This window comes from Lissotriton vulgaris, chromosome 2_1 (genome assembly GCF_964263255.1).
Source record: "Lissotriton vulgaris chromosome 2_1, aLisVul1.2, whole genome shotgun sequence".
Lineage (NCBI taxonomy): Eukaryota > Metazoa > Chordata > Amphibia > Caudata > Salamandridae > Lissotriton > Lissotriton vulgaris.
Window position 1 is genome coordinate 1,820,507,939 of NC_141687.1, and position 24,479 is coordinate 1,820,532,417.

Sequence of the window (24,479 nt, forward strand, 5' to 3'; positions counted from 1 at the left end):
AAGGATCTTTAGTCTCAGCAAGAGGACAGTATTCTGTATTCGAGTCTCCACAACCTACACATTCATGCATGAAGATGAACAGTGGCAATTGAATGCATTTAATATGCCGACAGAGGTGGTTGTCATCCTTGTATGCAGATGCCTTTGGACAAAGTCCATTGATGTGGGGACTGGGAGAAATTAACTGTTTTGAATAGTGCCCGAAATACCGACTACTTACAGGCCGAACTTACTGATGTTCTTTTGTTTCTTTTTTGTTAGCCCAGAATGCTTGTAACCTTTTGTGATATGGTTTATTATAGGTTTGAACCATGCCCCCCCCAAACCTATTTGTGCCTCAGTGGGACCTTTTTGGCATTTCTAGTATGCCCATATTTTGAGCATATGCATTGCTATTCATTAAAGGCTCTTAAGAATGAAAACCGTTCTCTTTGATATCACGTTAGCTTGCCACGTGAGTGAACTGCAGGCATTGTTGATTCAACACCCCGCTACACCACCATTTTTCAAATTGAGGCTATGGACACAGGTTTCCCTTCCAAGGAGTAAAAGCTCAATTGCCTTGAGCCAAAGATTATGTTAACTTGTTACATCAACTACACAAAAGACCATTGGGGAGAGTTTCAACTATTTTGTCGGTTTTCATGTGCAAAGAAAGATAAGGCGATGCATAAGAGGGCCCTGTGCATAATCCTTTGAAACAAAATTTGCTGCCCGCTGTCCAAACAAAAAGCACCCTGAAGTTTGAGAGTCCATTCCACCAGGGACAAGGCCACAGCAGTGGCGTATCATTGGGGGAGAGGCATTTCTTCATCTGCTAGGCTGCGATCTAAGTATTAATACCTACATTCATGAAGCACTACTGCCTTGACAGCCAGGGTACTTTCACTCCCTCTGTTCTGCCAGACGTTTTGGTCTGAGTCCACACTCCAGAATCTCCACATTTGTGAAGTACTGCTATGGTATCTATTGGTATTGGTGAGAGGAGTTGGCCTACGGGCTAGGGCGGTCGTCATCGAATCTGGGGAACTGGGTTTGAGTCTCGGCAACGACTCTAAACATGATGTGATTCTGGTCATATCACTTAATCTCCCTGTGCCCAAAAAAAAAAAAATGTGTGTCCTCATGTAATGCAACTGGTGCTATGTAAAGGGCTCTGATACCCGATTCGGGTCAAGTTCGCACTATATAAAACTCCGTAAAAAAATAAGTATCTATTCTAAAGGTGAGGTAGCTGCAGTTAGAAGTGCCCGGCATTAGAATAGATACTTAGCTTCGGTAATGCTCTTTTTGGTGAATAGTTATCTAACTGCAGATTCCTTCCTGCCTGCCCTCTAGATTTGCCTCTTAAACTTCTAGAATGGTTCCAAATAAGAAGTAAGCACACTATCAACAACAAATTGTTCGGTGCTTACCGTCTGGAGTGCAGAATGAAATAGACGAATGAAACTGATGTTAGCACTTAGGAAAGTGTGTTTACATAGTTACCTTTGGTAACTCTTTCTGATAGTTAACTATCTTTTCAGAACTGTCAAGGTAGATGAAGAAATCAATGTTGTACGCACCAGTGAAATGGTTCCTTATGTTTATATGTTAGAGTTGAATTTTATTTATATGCACTGAGTTCTAAAGTTAGATTTGTTCAAGCGTTCATGAGACGATGATACTGTTCATTCCACCCCAACCTGTTTCTGAACCTCAGGTAAGTATAGCCTTGAAAGCCCATTTCTGAGAATAATTTAAAACTAGATTGAGTACTGCGATGGAACTGGCATATAACATACGCCTAGTGCATTTAAGCATTCAGTATGTTGAGTAACTGATCGCTAAGGAAAGGCTTTTCATTTTGTACCTTAACATTGTTTAACTGGGAGTAGCTTGTTTCTTTAAGACAGTTCCTTCCAATTCTATCCCTTATATTAAGAGGGGCCACCACTCCCTACTTCATTTCTCAGCGGAACCAAGATCGTCAGAAGTAACCTAGAAGGTGTATTGGTAGAGAAATGATCATTTCTTTGGTATGTTATCTGAGGCCGACTACAGAAATTAAGGGATTCTCTTTCCCTATGTTTTACCATTAGAGCGCACAGGGCTCGCATAGTCTATTTCCTGTAGCATTACCCAACTAATTTTCCGATTATTCTGTTTTTAGCAGTGGACATGAAGGTTATTGTATTTATCAAAAAGAGGCTCAATACCTTGGATGTTCCCTTCATGTCCTTTACAGTTGACTTCAAACCACGTATTAACGAACTATGTCAATGTCAATGTCATAGGTTTTTATAGAGCGCAGCTTGTCACCGCAAGGTCTCTACCAGGAAACTGATGAGTACAGGCCCTTATCTGATCAGCCTCTTTCCCACTGTTTGTACGCTATTATTTCGATTGTCTTACATTCTTGACTGTCTCAGTAAGCATTGATGGTTCTTGTGAGTTTCCTAGGGTTTGAAGAACTTGTCCTCCATTAGAACACCCATGAGTCATTATAATACTTACAAAGCAAGGTTTTAGACTGTACTAAATTCACTAACTGGTGAAACTACCATTCTTTGGCTCATTTCCTTCACTTTTTCCAGAAGAATTTTCGACTTTCATAACAACTGCTTTAATGTCTTCATGGGTTCATCACTGAACTGCATCGTTGTAGCGTTCCACTAGTGGCCATTCATTTTGCGAAGGCCGTTGAGTGGCCGTTCGTTTGCCACGTCGCTTCATTCGAAAATCACTTACAAACGATGGCACAAATGAAAAGTAAAGAAATCATGCTGCCCAAGACAACGCTATGGACTTAAAAAAAATTCTAAAAACAGTATTGGAGATTGTTGAGCATGAAAATTCAATGTGGCGGGGTGGATGGACTGCTGATGGCTTTTAGGCCTCTTCACTTAGCAAGAATCGTTTACAGAAGTCTGTTTGAGCAAGCATGGCTGGAAAGAGGCTTCACTGGCAGACAAAGTTTCCCATAATATCTCTGTTGAAATATTAATGGTGGTGGAGGAATAGCACCAGAGTCTTGTGCCAAATCCTCAGAAAAAAGACAACTAACTGTGCAAAGTTGCATGTTGTAGTCATAGCAGAGCCCCCTTCCCCCCTGCTCAAATCAGGGGTTGGAGATGTGGACCAGTTGTAGGATGGTCAAGCCCCACCTCCGCCCAATTCCCCTCGGCATGGTCTGGGAGATGAGTCCCTGGCATACACAGTTTAAAGTCAATACTGGCATATTAGGGCATGGGGATGAACAGCAGCTGCACTGCCTGGTATAGTACTACATTTGGTAGACTAATCCAATTCAGAACGTGTGCTAGTGCAGTGGACAACATAGCAGGTTTATGGACCCTTGCTAAAACTACTTTAATGACTTTCAATTCATGTTCTGTTTTGTTGAATATGGCACCGATTTTAATGAAATCGAGCACTGCTTAGGGAGGTGAAAGCTACATTGAATGGGAGTTGACCTATTATCTTTCTGTTTTGGTGAGGGCTCTAACCATTCACATGTAGGTGCATATTCGAACTGACTGTGATGGGGCCATGGCCTCAAAGAACTTTGCTAACCACTTTCTAGTAGATTTATATGGATGTTTTGTTCTCTCTGAGGAGTCACCTGGCGGTGATAAGTGACTTTACTAAGTTGGGCTTTTATTTTATATGGCCCCTTCCATTCGGATTTTAATTTTTTCTGGGAAGTGAGCAACAATACTAACGCCCAGTCATTCACCAGGTAACAATGCAATTTTTTGCCCTTGTCATACACAGTCTTTTGTTTTCTTTGATTTATTTCAAGATTGGTGTGAGCGAGGCCTCTGAGCTTACCAACCCTGGCTCATAGTTTGTTTTTTTGTTGCAGTTTTATATAGGGCGAACTCGACCGAAAGGTATAAGAGCGCTCTACATGAGCACAAGTTTCATTACAGACTGACACATTCATTTCTAGGCACGAAGAGATTACGTAATTTGCCCAGGATGTTTGAGCCTCCCGCTAAGACTCAAACCTGTTTCCCCAGCTTCAAAGTCAGACGGTCTAGCCTTTAAGCCAAATTAGGAAATCTGGGTGATTGGCATACTCCAGTAGAGAGCCAGCTTCATCTTCTGTATCCTTTTCCCAGTCCTCTTTTGTCCTTTTTAGTGTGCTGGGGGTTAAAGACCAAATAACAGCTCAAAAGCGGAACAGCCCAGTCTTCTTTTGACCTGCCCCTTAATAACAAAGAGGGCTAGTGGCAGTAGTTGGTCCCAGTTCTTTCCTTCACTCGTTAACATCTTTTTCAAGGTGAGCTTTAAGATGTTGTTCAATCCCTCCAGCAACCCTTCGGTTTTGGGAGAATATACGAATGATTTGATATGGGTCAAGTTCAAAAGCTTACATACCTGCTGAATTAATCTAGATACAAAGGGGGTCTCTTGATCTGTAAGGATTTCTTTTGGGAATCCCACTCTGCTGAATACTTTAATTAACAGCAGGGCTATGGTGTTGGTTGTGGTCGATGATACAGTTATTGCCTCAGGATAGCGAGTTGAATAGTCAACAATAACCAATACGTATTGATGACCTTTTACTGAATTATGATAGTAGACAGATTAAATCCATCTCAATATGTTCAAAAGGCTTCCATATGACGGGTAGGCGGTAGAGAGGAACGGGAGGGGGCAGTTAGGGTTTTTCTCTTTGACATACCTCATACTCTTGACAATACTTTTTTATAGCGGCGTAAATTCCTGGCCAGCATAAATGGGGTGGAACAGCTGGGGTGGTTGTATGTGTTCCTGTGTGTCCGGCCAATAAATGGGAGTGGGAAAATAAGATCTGTTTACAGTATTCGTGAGGTACTAGCAATTGGGGACTTCCTCCCTTATCGCGGAGCTAATATTATAGTCCCTTTTTTATGATAAAGACGTGATAGCTATCTTGTATGTGAGTCTCATGATGACGGGCCTCTTTCCATGTATTCTGTAATATGGCGTTATTAATCTGGATGTGCCTAAAGTTCTTATTCAATGCCCTCCACTCCAACCTGAGTAGTGTGTTCTTGGGTAAGTAATTGATCTGTCATGGGTATATTAAATCCCATAAAACCATAGACTGTTTGCACCCCGAGTTTAAGAAGGCTACCACTCATTTGTCATTTATTTGTCAACTTACGTAGAAGCAGTGACCAAGTTCCTGTGTATATAGGATGGAGCGAGTGGCATAGATGATCTCCATCGGCTCTTCTCCTGTCTCCTTGAGAGGGCAGAATAGGACGATGTGGCCAGTCCCCACAATCAAAACACTGTGGGCCTTTTTGGTTTGGGAACTCTATTTTTTGGGTTTGGGTTTCAATATGTCCACTGGGTATTTAACCACCCTTTTTTGCTTTTCCTACACTATTCAGGTGTATTGGGTCATGGCCTCTTTCTATCTTTAAAGAGGCAAACCTGTGTAGAAAAGGTTTTGGCCATTTCCACTGCTTGTTTTACTGTGATGTTGGTGTAACCATTTTTGGGTAGGAAGAGAATCCAATATTACTATAAATATATCTTTTTCATAATGATCTCCTTACTGCTCTCGCTGGGGTTCAACCACCTATCGGCTGCCAGTTTTAGCATAAATAACCGGGTTTTTCGATTGTCCCCTGCAGTTCCCTCTTCCTTTTTAATCCAAACTCAACAGGACTCGGCATACATACCCAAATGATCTAGAATTATCATTTTTATCTCCTCATACACTGTATTCACATACACATTGGCAACTTCGTATGCTGCCTGTGCCTCCCCCATTAAAAGGGAGGCAAGAAAGAAAGACCAATTTGCTGGGGGACACGCACAGGCCCGTGAAGCCTTTTCAAAGTTCAGTATAAAGGCATCGGAGTCCTCTCTAGCCCCATATTTTTGCAACGCAACTTTAGGTCCCATGTATGTTGCACCTCATGTTTCAGATAATCTGGAGGTGAGCAGGACTTGGTCCCCGGCCACCTTATGCAGGCTATCTACTTGGGCTTTCATGGAGTCTCAGAAGGTTTCCTGATCTGTCTTTACAGCGGACATCTGTTGTTTGATGGCCCATTCTAGTTTTCGTTGACCCTGTACCAAATTTTGAATGAGATTCTCCATTTTGACTTCAATGGAGGGGTGCCTGAATTCTCCGCCATATGTTAAAGGAGCTAGATGTATCAGACAGGAACAGTATCCGTGTTTGACGTCTTTAATGTTCATCTCTTTGATTTAAGAGTGGTATGCTTAGTCCCTGACATCCAAGGAATTCTGTTTCTTGCTGGGTAGGTTGGTTAGACACCCGGACCACTGTTTCCGAAGTATTCCCTGCAAAAGAAGAAAAAAAACTCGGGTCTGATTCCTTTTATTTACCTAAAAATTTGTGGCCTAGGTTGTGGGGTATAACACCTGTGGCTACATGCTACCAAGAGAGTGCTCCGGTCACCATATGCATACCTCTTCTCAGACATAGCTGTACCAGTGGAGGGGAATTAGCGTTAAATGGCGCTGTGTTTTTAGGGGTCAACTGCTATGGAAAAGAAAACGAGAGGCCCAACTTGGACCAACAAAATAAAGGAGTCCGTTCATCAACTGCTCTACAGCACCTTTCACTGGTGCACAGAGAGCTTAGTGCTCTGTCTCCCTCTGCTATTTTCCCTGCCTCCTGTAACCGCCCAATTTCTTTGCTACTCCGGGTCTTCGATATGGAATCTTGGTGCTTCTCTGTGGGTCGCTTCATCCTCTTCTCTGGATGTTACCTGGTTGTGCTCCCCATTGGTGTTGACTTTCTTCTTAAAGGGGACGTGTTCCATTTTGTTTTCCTGCCATATCCAATCTCTGTGAAGATCTTTGGTTTTCCCAGTTCCAGATCAACTGTGAAGGAGAGTCACTTCCAGGCGTCCTTTGCATTATTACCTGACCTTGAGTATGGTGGTTAAAACAAAGAATAGGTGATTGGGCCGAGGATTCATGGTTGCCGGTCACATACAATGGGGCGGGGGGTCTTCTCGATAAGAGCGCCATCCCATCATAGTGACCGGCGTTGATTGTTGTGGAGTGGAAATGCGTGGAGTGGTGTAGAGTGTAGTAAAGTGACCTGGAGTGGAGTATAGTAAAGTGTTGTAGCGTGAAGTGGCATAGTGGAATGGCATAAGTTGAGTATGAATAGTGTATTAGCGCACTACCATTATAGACAACACATTTTCAATTGAAGTGACCATTGCATACAGTTTTACTGATAAACGTATACTCAGCACAAACAATGTGTTGACATGTCATCACCTAGTGTATCGATTTGTTTTGATCGTATTAAAATATTTTTTTCCACTGCACTTCAGAATTACATAAAATGGGCTTCGTTTGTGCTTTTCTAAATCTGATATTGAGTGTTGAAACCTTAAACAATTTAGTTTGTATGAATACATGGCTAGATTGAAATCAATAAACTGTAATTTACTGCAGAGTCGTTTTCTTTCTCTTAGCCCACAAAGGTATTTGAATGAAATGCTACTTCTTGGATAAGAACAAAATGTTTACCCAAGTAGATGTGTCGGATCTAACTAGGGTATGGCACATTGAAATTATTCACAGTATTATAATTTGGGTGTGTGGCTTAAAGATATGCAATTGGGGGACCTCCTCACTTATTAACATGCTAGACCTACTAATAAGACAATACATTTCTCCCTTTTTTTTAGAAATATTGCAAACACTTCACAAGGGTAACTGAATTGACATGCAATATGTGTATGATTTATTTTAATATTTCATTCTCTGCAAAGGGCGCATCATGGTTTTATTGTTCAGTTTAGTTATTTTTATTCACTGTACAACACGAAGGCTGACATTACTGCCATAACAGACCAAATGCAACCGTGTACTCTAACACTGTAGCCAAAATTATAAAGTTAAATTCCATCATACTTAAATGGTTGTTGGTTTGAGTTTGAGGTTCCATGCCATTAACAAATTTAAGTCGCATTTCCTTTGCAGATGGCCCACCATGTTAGTGTGTTCTTATTATTTTATGCCACGAGTTGTCAAACAATACTTCATTTGGAAAATAAACCAATAATGTTTTTGTTTTGAGTCCTGCTTTATTTTACTGTTTATAAATGTTAGTTTGTATCCAAAGGGCATGTAGGGAAATATATTCTCATAAATGTGAAATGCAGTTTATGGTTAGCAGGATTCATATTATGCATTACATTTCATATTTTAATGTATCTATTAAATGTCACAACACACTATGACTTGGCCTAATTATTTTTGCATGTGTGATATGAATTCTGTCATTTTGTAATTTTCGTTATAATAATTTTGCAATATGGTTCATATTTTACCTACTGCAATAAAGTACTTAACTTGAACTTGGTGTTTATTATTTTATTGCCTCATTTTAACCTTTTGTTTGTCTACATTTAGAACAACTCTCTGATCTGAATCAGGCTTTCCTTCAGCGTGAAGATCAACTCCATGAGTTGCAGACCAACAATACTTACCTTTTGAACAAGCTTGAAAAAGAAAGGTATAATGCTTACCATATTGTCCAGCAGAGATCAGTGAAATGGTTGGATGCTGGGTGTGGTGTGCTGGAGCATTTGGGTGCACTATTGAGTCACTAGGTCCTGTGAACCACATTAAAGTGATTGTTGGCTACAATTTGCATTAGATGTTGAGTGCTGCATATGGTGTTCTGCAGTAAGGGATGGAGTTTGGGGATGGGCTCTGTGGAGCTTCTATGAATGGGCCACAGATTGTGTGTGCTTTTGTGGTTTCCGAATGTATGAGAACTGGCATTCTGGGCATTGTGTGACCAAGTAAGAAGCAGAAGAACATTCAAGCAAATGGAGAACGAGTGAGCACCAATGAGGATATTTTCTTGACCATGCACTCAACAGTGGAGGATACAACTCACCATGATTTCAGAGGACTTGAAGGAGCTCAAAAACAAACGTGATGGTCTTAAAGACCGATCTAGATAGTGTTACACTAGTATAAGGTATGTTAAGTAATCCCAGAGGGCTGGGTATTGAAGTCTACTCTGCAACCATATTTCACCATGTCCCATGAGAGAATAAAAATCTTGGCATAATGCATCATCAGAACTCGAAGGGTGGATGCACTAAAGACTGCATTCAAGGCCCGAATGAGAGACAGACATCCTTGCGAAGTATATCCTCAGCAGCATTGAAGGACTGAAGATTATGGGAAGTTAGACTATATAAAGCCAGAAATGTGCACAATTTACCTTTTCCAAGAGCTACTATAGAGCACCTTTAAACAAAAGAAGAGCCCTCCAGGAGGTGACAAAGCAGACTTGGGTAGAGATTGACAGTTCCTTTTGCACTGGTATTGATATTGAACTCCAAGAGCCACAAAATCCAACTTTGGTAGGAGGGAGAGTCACTATTCGATCTGACAAAGGCTGATCCTACTGACACTGAATAAAATAAGTCTCCTTCCTGAAACCACCAGAAAGCAAGATGGTAACAGCAGAAAAGGAGGTGGCAGGCATTTGCCTAGTAACAGAGAGAAAGACTGAACTGAGCTCACAGGTTGCAGATGAAAGTGCATTATAAGATTCTGTAATGGATGTATTCCATACTATGAATTGCAGACATGTCAAATGTGTTCACCTGACCTAGAAGGGATGAGAGAACAGACTGGATTTGGAGTCACCGATCCCCTTGGTATGTATCAATTTCCCATGTTATGTCAGTTCTGATAGCTCTAAGCTAGGAGACTTCAATTTAAAGTTTCGATGGTTGGAAAGGGATTTGGTTTTGATAAGATCCCATTACCAAGGGAAACTACTAATGCTGCAGACAGGATGGCTAGCTGTGGATTTAAGGATGAATGGGAAAGCTGAGAATGAGCGACTGCTACCTTACAACTAGATGGTCACTGGGTATTGTAAGCAATCAAACTCTACAGTCAAACTACGCAAGATCTGGCAAATCCGTTTATCAGAATCTCTCAGCAACATTTGCTTAGTAGAAACCCATTTGGTCACCAAAGATACTCCATTTGACACAGAAATAATACCCTAAATATTCTTTTGTAGCAGCCAAACAGAAAGTCCTTGCAGCTCTCACATTCAATTTAGCGGCGGTGATAAACAATTAAAGAAACAGTCAGATATGCAATACTCATGGGTAAAATGGAATGTAGGGTAACGCTGGTAGCCACCCACGTTTCAAACTCCATTCCAGACAAATTGCTATTTTTAGGGACAAACTGTCAGGAGAGATAATGTGGCTAGTGTACTGTCATAGAGTATCTAACATATTGCTAGATAGACAACCCAAGACAGTTACTCTAGTAATGGGATATTGCATAGCATGACTTGCATTGTCGCAGACCTGGGGTTGCAATATATGTGGAGAAATACTCATCTTCCTGAGCCTTCTTCCCCCCCCGCCGCTGTTAACTCTCTGATTTAGGTAATCATCCTTCGCCCTCCGTTCTCCTTCACTGTTGTCCTGCTGTGTTGTTTTTCTATGCCTTATATTACTTGGTAAAGTTGTTTCTGTGCATTTTAATATTTTGTGAAGTAGTCTTTGTCTGTTACTATATTGTGAAGTCGTTTCTGTGCCTATTATTTGTGTTGTGCTCAGTTTTGACTGCATTCCTATTTGTTTTTGTGCCTTATCATTACTTTACTACTGTTGCGCTTGTCCTGATCGTGCCACAAATGTTTCCTGCCGCTCCCTCCCTCCCTCCGAATGCCCCTACCAGGACCTACCTAATGGAGGCTGCAGTGTGATCCATTGAGCAGGTCCATGGGCCCAGTTGATCACCCTCCGCACTCTTGATTAACCTCTGTGCCTCTTCACTGCTGTCCTGCTATATTGTTTCGTCCTCTGTGACTGATGTTTTGCTGTGCTTGATATTACTTGGTAGAATAGTTTATGTGCCTTTTATTATTTAGTGAAGTCGTCTTTACACCTGTTACTATATTGTGAAGTCCTTTCTGTGCCTATTAGTTCATTTGTGTTGTGCTCACTTTTGACTGCACTTTTGACTGCACTCTTTTTTGTTTTTGTGCCTTATCATAATTTCTTTGCTGTTGGGCTTTTTCTTATCGCAACACTAGTTTTTCCCTGCCACTCTTGCCTCCCAGAGCCTACTTAATGGAACCTTGGCTCTTCCACCCTGCACTGCTACACCACTGCAGACCTCTGAGCCCCAGATCCCGGGCACATTAACAACAATTACTACTGCTGCACGAACCACCAGAGATCCATTCTCATGCCAGCACAGCTGCTTCACCTGCTACACTGAAGCAAGCAACAATGCAGTAGACACCACAAAGATGACTGCGTCTACCACTCTGACCGAAACCGCTATGGTTCAAATCCAGTGCATTCTACTCCACGCACGATTACTCAGCAAACATGCCACAGAGATCTGGAGCACAATCTCATCTCTCACGGCGGACAACGTCTTCGTCACTGAGACCTGACTGAATTCCGCACCGGACATTGCCACCCCCGAAGGCTTCAAGATAACATGCCGGGACTGAACCAACAAACAGTGGCGAAATTGCCTTCATGTACAAGGACACTATCCACTGCACAACATCCTCAGACAATTCGACCCCCACAATGGAGCATCTCCAAACACATGGACAAAAGCACCATCAGATACACCCTCACCTACAGACCACCAGGACCACGGCCCAGCTTCTACAACTCCATCCCCAACCTCATTGCCCCTATCGCCATCGACTCAGAGCACTACGTCTTCCTAGGGGATCTTAACTTCCACCTCAATAACCCTCGCGAAACATCTCATTGACCTCCTGGAAAGCATGAGCAACAATCAACCTCAAGCAACTTGTCACCAACCTTACCCACATCTCATGACACACGCTCAAGGCCATATTCACGTCCAGCATCAGAGTCAAGTACTGTTGGGTCTCACAACTCACTTTGATCGACCACTACAGGGTCCACTTCACCACCTCAGGACCTACGAATGCTAGCACCATGCTTCTCGGATCCACCCGCATGAATTGGAAAAAGATCTTGGAAGACCAGTGGAACAACGCTCAACTTCCACCTCCCAGGCACAACTTCCAACCCAGAACAGGCTGCTAAGAACTTCTTCCAGTAGATCAGGGAATGTGCCAACACATTTACCCATGCCAAAGCCAAAGGATCTACCTGAGGAGCCAGCTGGTTCCCACGAAGCTGAAATCTACCAAACGCAACTACCAGCAACTAGAAAGCAAGTGGCACACCGGCAAAGAGACATGAGACCACACCACCTTCAAGACAGCACTCAACCAGTTCCACTGCTTCCTGAAAGAAACAACACACTAGCAGACCCCAAAGATGCCAGCACAAACCGCTACAAGGAGCTCTTTGCCATCGTGAAGGAGTTCTCTAACCCTGCAGTCACCCGTAATTAAATTACTCCCTCCCAGGAACTGTGTGACACCCTAGCTGAATTTTTCCACAAGATCTCAGTCATCTACAAAAACTTCAACCCTCCGCCGTCGACCGCATCAGCCTGTTCATACCCACAAACACAACCCTCAAACACCTGCTTGCCCATTGGGATCCACTCATGGCTCATGCCGCAATCTCCATCTTGAACTCTGTGCACTTGGTTGCACCCACAGGAGTAAGACAATTGGTGACACGCTCAAAGTACTGAAAACCTCCATCACCTCCGCCTCTTTCCCTGAGGACTAGAAACATGCTGAAGTGAGCCCCTTCCTGAAGAAACCATCCGCAAACCGAGAAGAACCGAAGAACTACCAGCTAATCTGCCTGCTCCCATTTCCAGCAAAGGATATTGAGAAGGCAATCAATCCGCAATTCACCGAAAACCTGGACCACAACACCCTCCTGGACCCCATTCAATCTGGATTCCGAGCCAACCACAGCACCGGGACAGCCCTGATTGCAGCCACCGATGACATCATAGCCCTCTTATACCATGACGAAGTGGCAGCCCATCAGCTACCTTCGACGCCATCTCCTATCACATCCTAATCAACGGACTCCGCCACTTCAGAATCCAGGGAAATGCCCTCAAATGGATTGCCTCATACCTCACTGGAAGAACCCAGAGAATCCATCTCCAACCATTCACCAGGGAACTGCGACATCCCTCAAGGAACGCCCTTCAGCCGTTTCCCACGTAAATAAACCCTCTGGCCAACATTGTCAGATCGCATGGACTTAAAATCATTTCCTACGCCGACGACACCCAGCTGATCCTCAGTTGTCCCTCCACCACTAGACCAAACTTCCACAGATGTATGATGAACATCGCTTTCTAGATGAAGGGCAACTGCCTCAACCTCAAGACGGACAGGACGGAAGTCCTCATCTTTGGGTAGGACACCTCGCTATGGAACAGCACATGGTGGCCTGCTGAACTCTGCCTAACCCCCGCCTGACAAACCACGCCCGCAGCCCCGGCATCCTCTTGGACAGCAAGCTATCCATAAAGAAACCGTTAAATGACTACTTCCACACCCTATGCATGCTCCTCAAGATCTTCAGGTGTCTCTAAGCCAACACCAGGAGGATTGTCCCGCAGGCCCATGGCACCAGCAGGCTGGACTACGGGAACCTCCTCTACGTAGGAATCACTGCACACTTCCTGAAGAGACTACAGGCAACACAAAACTTAGCGACCAGACTTATCCTCGACCTCCCCAGACAAACCTCACTTCAAGAAGCTACACTGGCTTCCGATCCAGAAGTGATTCCAGTTCAAGATGCTGACCAACGCATATAAAGCCCTGCACAACGAGGGATCGGCATACATCAACAAATGCATGACCTTCTACCAACTGACCAGACACCTGCTGAGTCAACAGTGGAGAACGCTCCTTCTCACACCTGGCGCCCAAAGCTTGAAATCCACTTCCCCGGCACCTCAGGACTGCCTCATCGCTCCAGCAATTCAGGAAAGGACTCCAGAACTGGATGTTTAACAGGACGGTTCACCACGAATCAGCTAGCAACTCCAGTGCCTCGAGACCCTCACCAGTGATTTGAAACACTTTACAAATCCTTGATTGATCTCACTGATAAAGAATTGCACCTTTTCCTCCCACGGCTGTAGAGCGTACACCAGTGTCATATGGATACTTCGTTACATATATTGCGTTAAGTTAGCATGAGTGCATTACATGTTTAAACAGCCTTTTTTCCTTCGGCTTCAGTTTTGCACACGACACATACTTGTTGTTGTCGCCTTCACCCTAGAAGCGGTGAGGTGGTTTATTTGAGAATAATATGTTATTTTCTATGCTATCAGCTTTGCCTGGTACACTTGGTACAACTGTCTGCACACTGAGAGCTGCACACTCTAAAATTAACCTAACACAAGGTTGCTGGGAGGCTTGATCCTCGCACCACATAAGACATAACACAAATAATGTTGATGCCAACATTTTGGGCTCTACGCGGGTTTAAGATAGAGTTACACGGAATGAACGTGGACACTTGGTGCTGCGCATGAAGAGAGCTGGTAGCTGTTGATGTGAACTGCTCCTACTGACATTGAGAGGTATGGGGCCGCCCTGCTAAAGCCCAAATGAGACCTTCCTAGATATAATATAATATGCTAAGATAGGGTGCGCGAAATATAGGTGATATAGATTTCTATAGAAATTGCATTATAACATGCTAGCACCTTTTGCTTACTATGGATTAGTGACTATGCTGCTGACTCTGATTTTTATAATCTGCATTTTGGTATTATACAAGATACTGCGTTTGAGAACTTTGCATTGAATAATAAATATTTCAAACTTGCACTTGTGTTCTTTGACTCTCAGTTTTGGTTTGAAATGATTATATAACGAAAGAGTGTTCATGTGTTCCACGACTCCTGAGGTATTCTAAAGATCATGTTCTGGTTTGTCTAAGACATGGATCATTCCATAATGATCCATGAGACACTGTAGCTAGCTAGGTAAGGAGATTTCTGACACTGAGATGAGTTTTTGGATCATCCTAACTCACTGAGGTTCTAGATCTCTATGCACAGTTCTGTGGGAGAACGGAAACCCTGCTACATGGCGCCCAACGGATTGGTTGGCCGTATTTCATGACACTCGAGTAGTATATCATTCAAACCTTAACACCTTCATTCCCGTTTCCGGTAAACGGTGGTGTCGGAAAAACCTACCTATTTTTGAAATAGGTCTTTTCAAGCTTGAATTTTTCTATAAACGGTTTCTTTGACTTACTACCCAGTTGTGCTACAAACTGTTCTTTGTCTCTTTACACTTCCTGTGCTAACATGGCCGTGGAAATTGCGCAGCATAGCCGAGTCGCGGTTCGCGACCACTTGCGGGCATATAATGTACCTGCGGAAGGCTTGGCTGTGGTTCTAGTGGTGAGTGCGGAACATGCGTACCCGTACGAATTGTTTTATTCCTGGGTGACATTTCCGGAAATGGACGCTAATTCGGGTGTCTATCATTCATACACTGCCTCGGCTGTACCGGCGGCTTATGCTCCGTACAGGGCACTGGAAGTACCTATCGATGCTTGGCAGCACGGAGTTTGGTTTGGTGGCGTCCTACCCCATTCTTTAACGGCTCCGAGGTTAGGTCCTTTATCCATTCCGGGCACAAATTGGCCCGCTTTGGGTGGATTTACTCCTCATCCTAATCGCGCCACTTGTAGTGTAGCTGACCTGCGGCGTCTTCATGAGGTCGCGGTTGGAGTGATTAGAGCGCTTGTTCATTACATTGGTCGTAATATTCATGGCGCGGCCCCCGCAGGTGCGCAGCTTCGGGCAGAACAGGCTGGTTTGAAAATCAGTCCTGTCTTGGTGAATTCCGTTATGGGCAGAAAGCCAGACAATAAGGATGATTTTCCTTACTGGCTTGCCGAGAAATTCGACCAGCTGGAGGCTGTGTTTCCTAATACGACTCCGAGTGAAAAACACCGGATTCTTACGCTTAGTTTACCGAAAGATTTAGCCCCGGAACTTGCTGACTGTGAGACATGGGGTAAGACTTTTGCAGCGGTTTACTCGAGGTGCTTTGGCACACAGTCAGTGTCGAACCTGTCTGCGATCCTCAAACGTGTTCAGGATGATCACGGACCTGAGTCGGCGGTTGAGTTGGGTATGCGCCTGAACGGTTCATTTGAGACAGTTTGCGGTATTATCCTTGCCAATGTAAAAGGGGATGCAGTGAACTTTCAGGTGGCCAATGGTCTGGCGTTAATTCCCGATGCCGAGAAACCCCGTCAGCTGGCAAGAATTATTGTGGCGGCTTATAAAACGGTTGGCCGCAATTCTAAGGGTGCAAAGGTTTTTCTTGAAAAAGAAAAGAAGCAGCCCCAGGGACAGTCTTCGGAAACAGGTGGACAGCCCAAGTCCAAAAAACAAAATTGGCCTAAAAAGCAGAATCAGGGTAAGCAACAACAACAACAGACACAGGTTTCGAGTCCGGCGCCTTCACAACCTGCGCAGTCAGAGCGAGTTTATGAATTGCGCGATCGCGCTACGATTAAATCGCCTGACAGATATCAGGCATCTGACCAACGCTCTCCTCGTTCCTTTCAGGACTCATCGGCTCCATCAACCGGTGGTGGAGGGGGCGGCAGGGGCAGGGGTGGTCAGCAAGGACGTGGCCAGCCCCGCACGCGAAGTGAAGGGGATCAGCGGGACGACTCTACGCCAAAGAGACCGCAGTTTGCCAAGAAGAAAGTCGCAGCCTTGACGGCGCATCGATATGCCCCAGATAGTGAGAACGCGGCTTCGGAATCTGACGTGGGCTCTGACCTTGCTGGACAGCGCGGCAGAGATTACCATAGTGAGAGAGGCCCTCCGTCCACTGTTGAAGGTGACAGCGACTGACACTTATGTTGTAATCGAAACAGCTGATACACATGTTGCTCCCCCTGAAAGACTTTTTGAAATTGTCCTGTTAATTGAAGGTGACATGCAGCGAACTGTAAAAGGGGTATTTTGGGAGAATCTTTCGGATACGTATGACATTTTGCTTTCGGAGGCTGACTGGCCCCCACCTTTTGTTCTCGCAGCTCCGCGAGGGGAGGAGGTAATCCTCCCCAGTTTCGCGCACACTGTGCCGAGAGTGGAAGCGCTGCATTTTGCAGAAGAGTGGGCTCTGGCGCTTGCGCCGGCTGTGTACCGAAATCAGTGTGGCTGGGATAAATTGTCCCCTAGCCATGAGATTCCGTTGCGGTCACAGCCGCAGCCACAACCCCAGTATCCCATACGGCGTGAAGCTAAAGCTTCGGTCGCGGCTATCCTTGAACAATTGGAATATCAAGGTGTAATTGAAACGTGTGTGTCACCAATGAATAATCCCCTTTTTACTGTTAACAAGCCGGACGGCTCATATCGTCTGGTTTTGGATTACCGGCATTTGAACTCGCATTGCCGTAACTGTGCAGTACAGAATACTCACGGCTCTGCCCTAGTGAATAGTCTTGAGCGTAAACGGTTCAAAACCACGCTTGACATTTCCAATGGTTTTTATGCACATAGATTAGATGGTCTAAGTTCCCAATGGACCAGTTTTACATGCGGCGGCGTACAAAAAATGTTTAAACGACTCCCAATGGGATATAAAAATAGTCCTGGAGTGTTTTCCGCCCGCATAGTCTCTCTTTTGGAGAGTTTCGATCCAGTTGCATGTTCGTATGTGGATGACATTTATCTCACAGACGACGAACTTTGGGTGCATCTGTGTCGTGTAAACAGCATAATTTGTAACTTTGCAGACATGGGTTACAAGTTTAACTTTGCAAAATCACACATTGCGGAGTACACAGTGTTGTTTCTAGGTTATGAACTTAACCATGAAGGAAAGGGATTGGCTCCTCACTTCCTGGAGAAGTGCGCGCAGTTGCGCTCTCCGACAACGCTGAAAAAATTACAGTCTTTACTGGGTTTTTTGAATTTCGGAAGGACATACGTTCCGGAATATGCCCAGCGTATCAAGCCTTTATATGCTTTGGTACAACCATCTTTTTCCAAATCATGCTGGCTGCCTGAGCATTCAGCCATTCTGCAGGCTTTGCAGGCTGATTTGCTCACTTCTGACTACTTACAGACCCGTGATAACCAGACCAACCTGGTGATAAGAATTATCCCTGGGACGGTGGGTTTCACGTACCTGACTTTTAATGAGGGGGATACTGTACCTATTGCTTACAAGTCACACTTGTACACTTCGGCTGAACTGCGTTTTTCCACTGTGGAGAAAGTTTTAACGGCAGTGCAGATGGCAATTCTTAAAGAACGTGCCCTGTCGCAGGGAAAGCGCATGATTGTTGTTACCCCGTGTCCTGCCTTGGAGGCGGTCACGAAAGCCAGTGTACCGAATTCTAAAGCTTTGCACCCTCGGTGGATTCAGTGGGCTACATCCTTGACATCTCAGGATGTCACGTTTATTTTTGACGCCGCTTTACGGTCGCATGAGTATTTACAGTATGAAGTTGTTCATCCTGCTCCTTTAGCAATGCGGCCGTTGGAGGATTTCCATTGTATCAGTTACACTGATGGTTCGGCGCAGGTTGCGCATGGCTCTAAACATGCCTACGTTTCCGCTTGCGCCATTGTGGTCGGTGCCATGGTGAACGATGAGTTCAAGTCCAGTGTCGTGCACACGCAGACGCTTGGGGACTGCACCGCACAATTAGCTGAGCTGCGTGCTCTGATGCTTGCATTGGAGTACGCTGATCCTTGTGTGACGACTTTAATCGTAAGTGGTTCTTACTACTGTGTCCAGTCTTACAATGAGAACTTGTTCTTTTGGATTCAGAATGATTTTCATGATTCCAAGGGTAGCACAATAAAACATAAAATGATCTGGGTCCGAGTGGCAGAACTTAAAGAGAAACTGCCGCTCGTGTTTGTGATTCATACTCTCGGCCACCAGCGCGTGGGGGTCCACGCTGTTGGCAACTCGCTTGCTGATGAAGCAGCGAAATCAGCGGTATCCAAATACTTAGTTGCAGCAGTCACGAGGTCCAAAAGCAAAATAGATGACGACATCTTGGCGGCGGTTGCTGCCACGGCGAAGGGAGGTAAATATCCTGCGGGGTTCCCTTCGAAGTACACATACCACTTAAGTCCCGATAAGGTTCCTTATGTGAAAATTCCTGAAGTTGGAGAGCGTTTAGTTCCCAACTCGGATCGCAGAGCGTCTCTGATTACAGCGGCTCATGAAGGTGTGGCGTCTGCGCATGCGGGCGTCTCAGCCACTGTATCTCAGCTACAACAGAGGTTCTGGTGGAGGGGACTGTACAAACAGACGCGCGATTATGTCCTTATGTGTGACATTTGTCAGCAGATCAAGCCTTCTACTGCTGCGCGTCCGCCTCAGACACAGTTGTACATCTCTAATAAACCACTTGGATGTGTTTATTTGGATCACTGCTGTCCTTTTTCTTCTGATACTGCGTATAAATACATCTTAGTAGCAGTTGACTCATGCACACGCTTTGTATGGGTATGGCCGCATCGAAGCGCTGATTCGCGAACTGTCATTAAGGATTTGCGTGTCTTTGTGGGAATCTTTGCTTGTGGTGCTTTCCATTCGGACCAGGGTCCGGCTTTCGCCTCTAAGGCGTATAAGGATGCTATGGTTTCGTTGGGAGTACAGGTGAAGTTTTCAAGTCCCTACAGGCCTGAGGGCAATTCTGTAGTAGAAAGAATGAACCGCGACTTAAAGCAATCTTTGACAGCCCGTGTTATAGGCACTGGTAGAAACTGGCTGACCCACCTCTATGGCGTGCAGCGTGCGCTTAATAATCTCCCTAGAAGGTCTCTGGGTGGGCGGACCCCATATGAAATGCTCTTTGGTATCAAGATGTACGTCCCTGACCTTGATGGTGCAGACTGCCAGGCCCAGGCCGCGGCCTTTGACGTAGATGAACATTGCAATGTTTTACAGAATCTACAAAAGACCAGAGACAGTCTTGCAAAGGAACACTTGCCCTCCACGTCGGATGAGGCGTTGCAGATCCCGGTAGTTGGCTGGCTACCCCAAGTTGGAGAACTGGTTCGAGAGAAGATCGATAACAAGAAAGAGTTTGGTCCCTCATATCGAGCGCCGGTTCGAGTCCTTGGAGTGAAGGGCACAAGAACAGTCATTTTACCACCACTTCCAGGTCGTAAAGAAAACAGATTTATTTCTATTGACAATGTCAAGACACACAGGGTGGCCGATTCTTCATAGCATGACACCGGCTGTATCCTGTCCTTCCATGGTGAGGCACTCTGTGCTGGCTATTACATCTGGTGCAGATCAGGAGGTGTCCCTCGAGATGCCTGCCATATCCAGTCCTTTATTAAATACTATTCCTGTTACTAACATTGATGAGGTGACCTATGCAGATCCTGCTGATTTATCTATGTCCGATTTACATGCTCGTTTGGCTAATCAGTCCAGATTCTCTTTTGACTCGGATTCGGAACTTTCAAAGAAACCATCGACTCTTGCAAAATATGCCACGTTGTTTAAAAAACATTTTTTAGTTCCACCTTGGACATACATTTGGCTGATACTATTTTCATTTTATCTTTTTATGTCAATTGGTTTTGTGTTTTATTTTTTCCGCCTGATTGATGGCCATTATGTGAAAGAAAGAACAGGAATTCGGTACCTTAATGGAACATTGGCCCCTCTTTCCTCCTCACATTCAGCACACAGACTAAAGAGAGACTTACATTCAGTAGAGATTACTGCTTGGCCTGTCCTTGATGGGATTGTGTGGGATGCGGTTAGGTTTCAGATACATGGCCCCACAGAGGTTATTAATGTTCCTAATGTGCTTAGAGTAAACATGGGAGATGTGATTAAGCAAAATATTCATTCTGATGATTGGGATCTTCAGGCCGTGGAAGCATTATTCTCTGATTTGAAATATTATGCGGCCTTTGATGATGAGGATTTATATTTAGATTCTGTCAATTATGGTGATTTGTTTTGTTACCAACATTATGGAAATCATTTCTTGCACAAGACAAGTTCCAGGCGAGTTCCTGTGAATTACACTCAGTGGGAACATTGCCCTACTCCTTTACAGGGGAGCTCAAGTACGTTTCTGGGAAAATACTCTTACTTTACAGATTTTAATCATTCAAATCCTGAGTCGTTTTATTTTAAAGTGAACCAGAAATTCATGCCCAAAGTTAGGCTAACTGACACAAAATTGTTGTATTCAAAGTCCTTTCTAGAAAGGTTATCTGTGGATGGCTATGAGTTATGGAAGGATGCTATTGACCTTAAATCGGTTTGGGGTACCAAAGATTGGCAGGTACAAGGCACTGAGGCTTTGCATCGTGCATGTCTCATCCCGAATCACATGTTGTTTTTAAATTCGACTGTTTCCCAAACAACATGTTTTGGATTGGCTACATCTAAAAAATTAACTACCCCTACTATCCCTGATTTGGAAGAATATTCAGGTTGGAGTAATTTCACTACATTATCCATAAGTGAGATACAAGCACTTATGCAGAATTCCTCCTTTAATATTTCCAGTTTTGATCCAAATGGGTGGCTTTTATGGCAAAGAAGCTCTGATTCTTGCCAACGTCGTTTTTTGGGTTTGGCTGAAGGTTTTACACACATCAGGCCAGATCCCAGGTTTGACACAGATCACACGGTTACAACTTATTCCGTAGGCAAATTGTGTCTGGTTACAACATTCCACTTTAGCTGCAGTTAAACTGCATCTGTCCCAGTTGAATGAGAATATAGAGCTAAATGATTTTATAAAAGGCCCGACTATGGGTAGGTCTAAACGCTTTATTTATGCTGTTTACAATGAAATTTGGAAATTTTCACAAGTCGAAGCAGCTAAACGCCTAAGGGCTATTGATCAAGCCAATTTGGAAAAAGTGCTTGCAGTGGTCGATAACAGTATTAACACGCTTTCTTCCAGAATTTACACATTGGATAATATTGTTTCTTCTGTTGTTGATATTGTACATGATGAAGTGTCCACGTTATACCATGGTCAAAATCAATTGCGTTCTGTAATGCAGTTTGCCTGGACTCTACAGACAATTAAGGCTGGTCAAGTTCCCTGGACCTCATTGAACGTTTCATCCCTTTTTGCCCCTTTTAATCTTACTGAAAAACAGCGCATGCTTTCAATGCGTGATGCATCATTTTCTATGTTACATATTGAGAAGCTAGAATCCTTGCCTTTTTCTGTTGCTGAAAACCACTACTGCCACGTGGCTTATTCATGGTTTAATTACATTACCATTTCCTTTATATAAATTTACTAACTGTATGCGGTATATTGCTATAGGACGATATGAACCACTAGGCAATGCATTCCTACATGAGGCATGGTCATTACCATACACATACAGATGTCTGAAGGATGGGAAAGAAGTGAATCTTAATGGTGAGGAATGCACACAGTCACCTGACCATTCATTAATATGCAGACACATTCAGTTACACGGTTCTTGTAATCAGGACCGCCCAAATTTAGCATGTGTTTTAAAAGGCACGCCAGTTCCAGCGGTGGTTCCCACATTCACATTATTAGCTAATGGTAGTTATTTGCTTTTAAACAACGAATTATGTTGTGGTTTATTAATTGGTGTGGCATATGTGGTAACTGTATCAGAGCGTGTAGTGTGCTGCAAGAATGTTCTATACCCACCCACGCATGGTTCTTCAGATGTCTCCATCTGGCCACGGATTCCAACCTTGGAAGCAAAATTCAATGGTTTAAGCAGAATAAGGGCCCTTTTGTCTCAAAAACAAGTGACCCTGAGTTCGGCCCGGGAAACTTATGTCCTTCACATAGACAACACCCGCACAGAGGTGCAGGCGCTTTTAAATACTGATTTGCCGTTTCATTTCTGCGAGCTGGTACACCAGATATTTAATGCTTCTTCAACGACTGGGCTGGCACATTTTTTCAAGTTAGTCAGCAGTGGCCTCGTGACTACGTTTGAAAAGGTTTTTAGTATCATTCCCACGTTTTTCCACACTATTTTTTCGAGTTTGTTTGGTGGACTACCTGTGTTACTGGCTGTAGCCGCAGGCATTCTGTTGGTGTTTTTCTTCATAAAACATGGATGCCCATCCTGCGCAAGACGCCGTTCAACGCCTCCTGACACTGTGCCGTAATCGGATGCTCAATTACTATGGAACATTGCCGCTTGCAGCATTAAGCACGGCCTATAGATTGTCATTTCGGTTCACCGACTTCACGTGTGTCCAACCTGTGTTTCACTGCCTGAACTGCGAGTTCGATTGGGCCATTGACTTGTGCCTATGCTTAAGGACTGCTCCTGACGTCGATTTTGATCAGCTAATGCGTCCCGTGGTGGCTCATGAGTTGATCTGTTCTGGCGAGAGAGTTATGGCCTTGGCAGCAATGAATGGAGTTCTGGGCCAATGGGAGATCTCTGCAGCGGCGGATGCCTTTCTGACACACAGCGACCTGGTGAACCCACCGAGTTGTCCTCTGACGTTACAGGAGGATCCGATGCTGGAGGAGCACGTATGTTCTTTCCCATTGCTAAATTGGATTGCAGAACTATTTTCGGATGATGGCAGTGATTTCATGCTGGAGGCTGTTGCAACTTTCTTTGCATATACTTTCCAATCGTGAGATGCCTGGGAGGAATGCTTTGTTGTGAAATATTACTTTCCCCTCGCTGAATTGGAGGGATGGACTACGTTCAGCTGATGGAGAGTACAGTCACGTGATGTCGCTGAGGATAACATCAATATGGCACATGACTTTGGAAATCGGATAAGTGCCTTGTTTTTTTTATTTTATCCTCTTACAAACATTTGGATTGATGCGACCTGGTCCTACATTTCATAATTTTGAGACCTGGCGGATGACTTTTGGTTCAAAAGTTTTGTTTTTATTTTTTTAGATTTGAGGCCACTGTAGGCATTCATACATATTCATTCATGCATATTTTTAGCTTATTTTAGCTCAAGATTATTGAACTTTGCTTTCAATTTTTGTATCTGATTTAGTATTGCCTTTTCCCTTATGTTTGACGGTGCTCGGACCAATGGGGGGGTGTCATATGGATACTTCGTTACATATATTGCGTTAAGTTAGCATGAGTGCATTACATGTTTAAACAGCCTTTTTTCCTTCGGCTTCAGTTTTGCACACGACACATACTTGTTGTTGTCGCCTTCACCCTAGAAGCGGTGAGGTGGTTTATTTGAGAATAATATGTTATTTTCTATGCTATCAGCTTTGCCTGGTACACTTGGTACAACTGTCTGCACACTGAGAGCTGCACACTCTAAAATTAACCTAACACAAGGTTGCTGGGAGGCTTGATCCTCGCACCACATTAGACATAACACAAATAATGTTGATGCCAACATTTTGGGCTCTACGCGGGTTTAAGATAGAGTTACACGGAATGAACGTGGACACTTGGTGCTGCGCATGAAGAGAGCTGGTAGCTGTTGATGTGAACTGCTCCTACTGACATTGAGAGGTATGGGGCCGCCCTGCTAAAGCCCAAATGAGACCTTCCTA

General features: G+C 44.1%; 1 protein-coding gene across 5 annotated transcripts in view; it reads left to right on the plus strand.

Annotated features, from left to right (window-relative positions):
- Window positions 1-24,479, plus strand: part of GOLM2 (golgi membrane protein 2) — a 510,098-nt gene that overhangs the window by 99,662 nt on the left and 385,957 nt on the right. For all 5 annotated transcript variants that reach the window (XM_086957907.1, XM_086957904.1, XM_086957905.1 and 2 more), the window contains exon 3: window positions 8,392-8,494. In XM_086957907.1, the coding sequence (XP_086814033.1) occupies window positions 8,392-8,494 (103 nt within the window). The remainder of the gene's footprint in view (window positions 1-8,391; window positions 8,495-24,479) is intronic.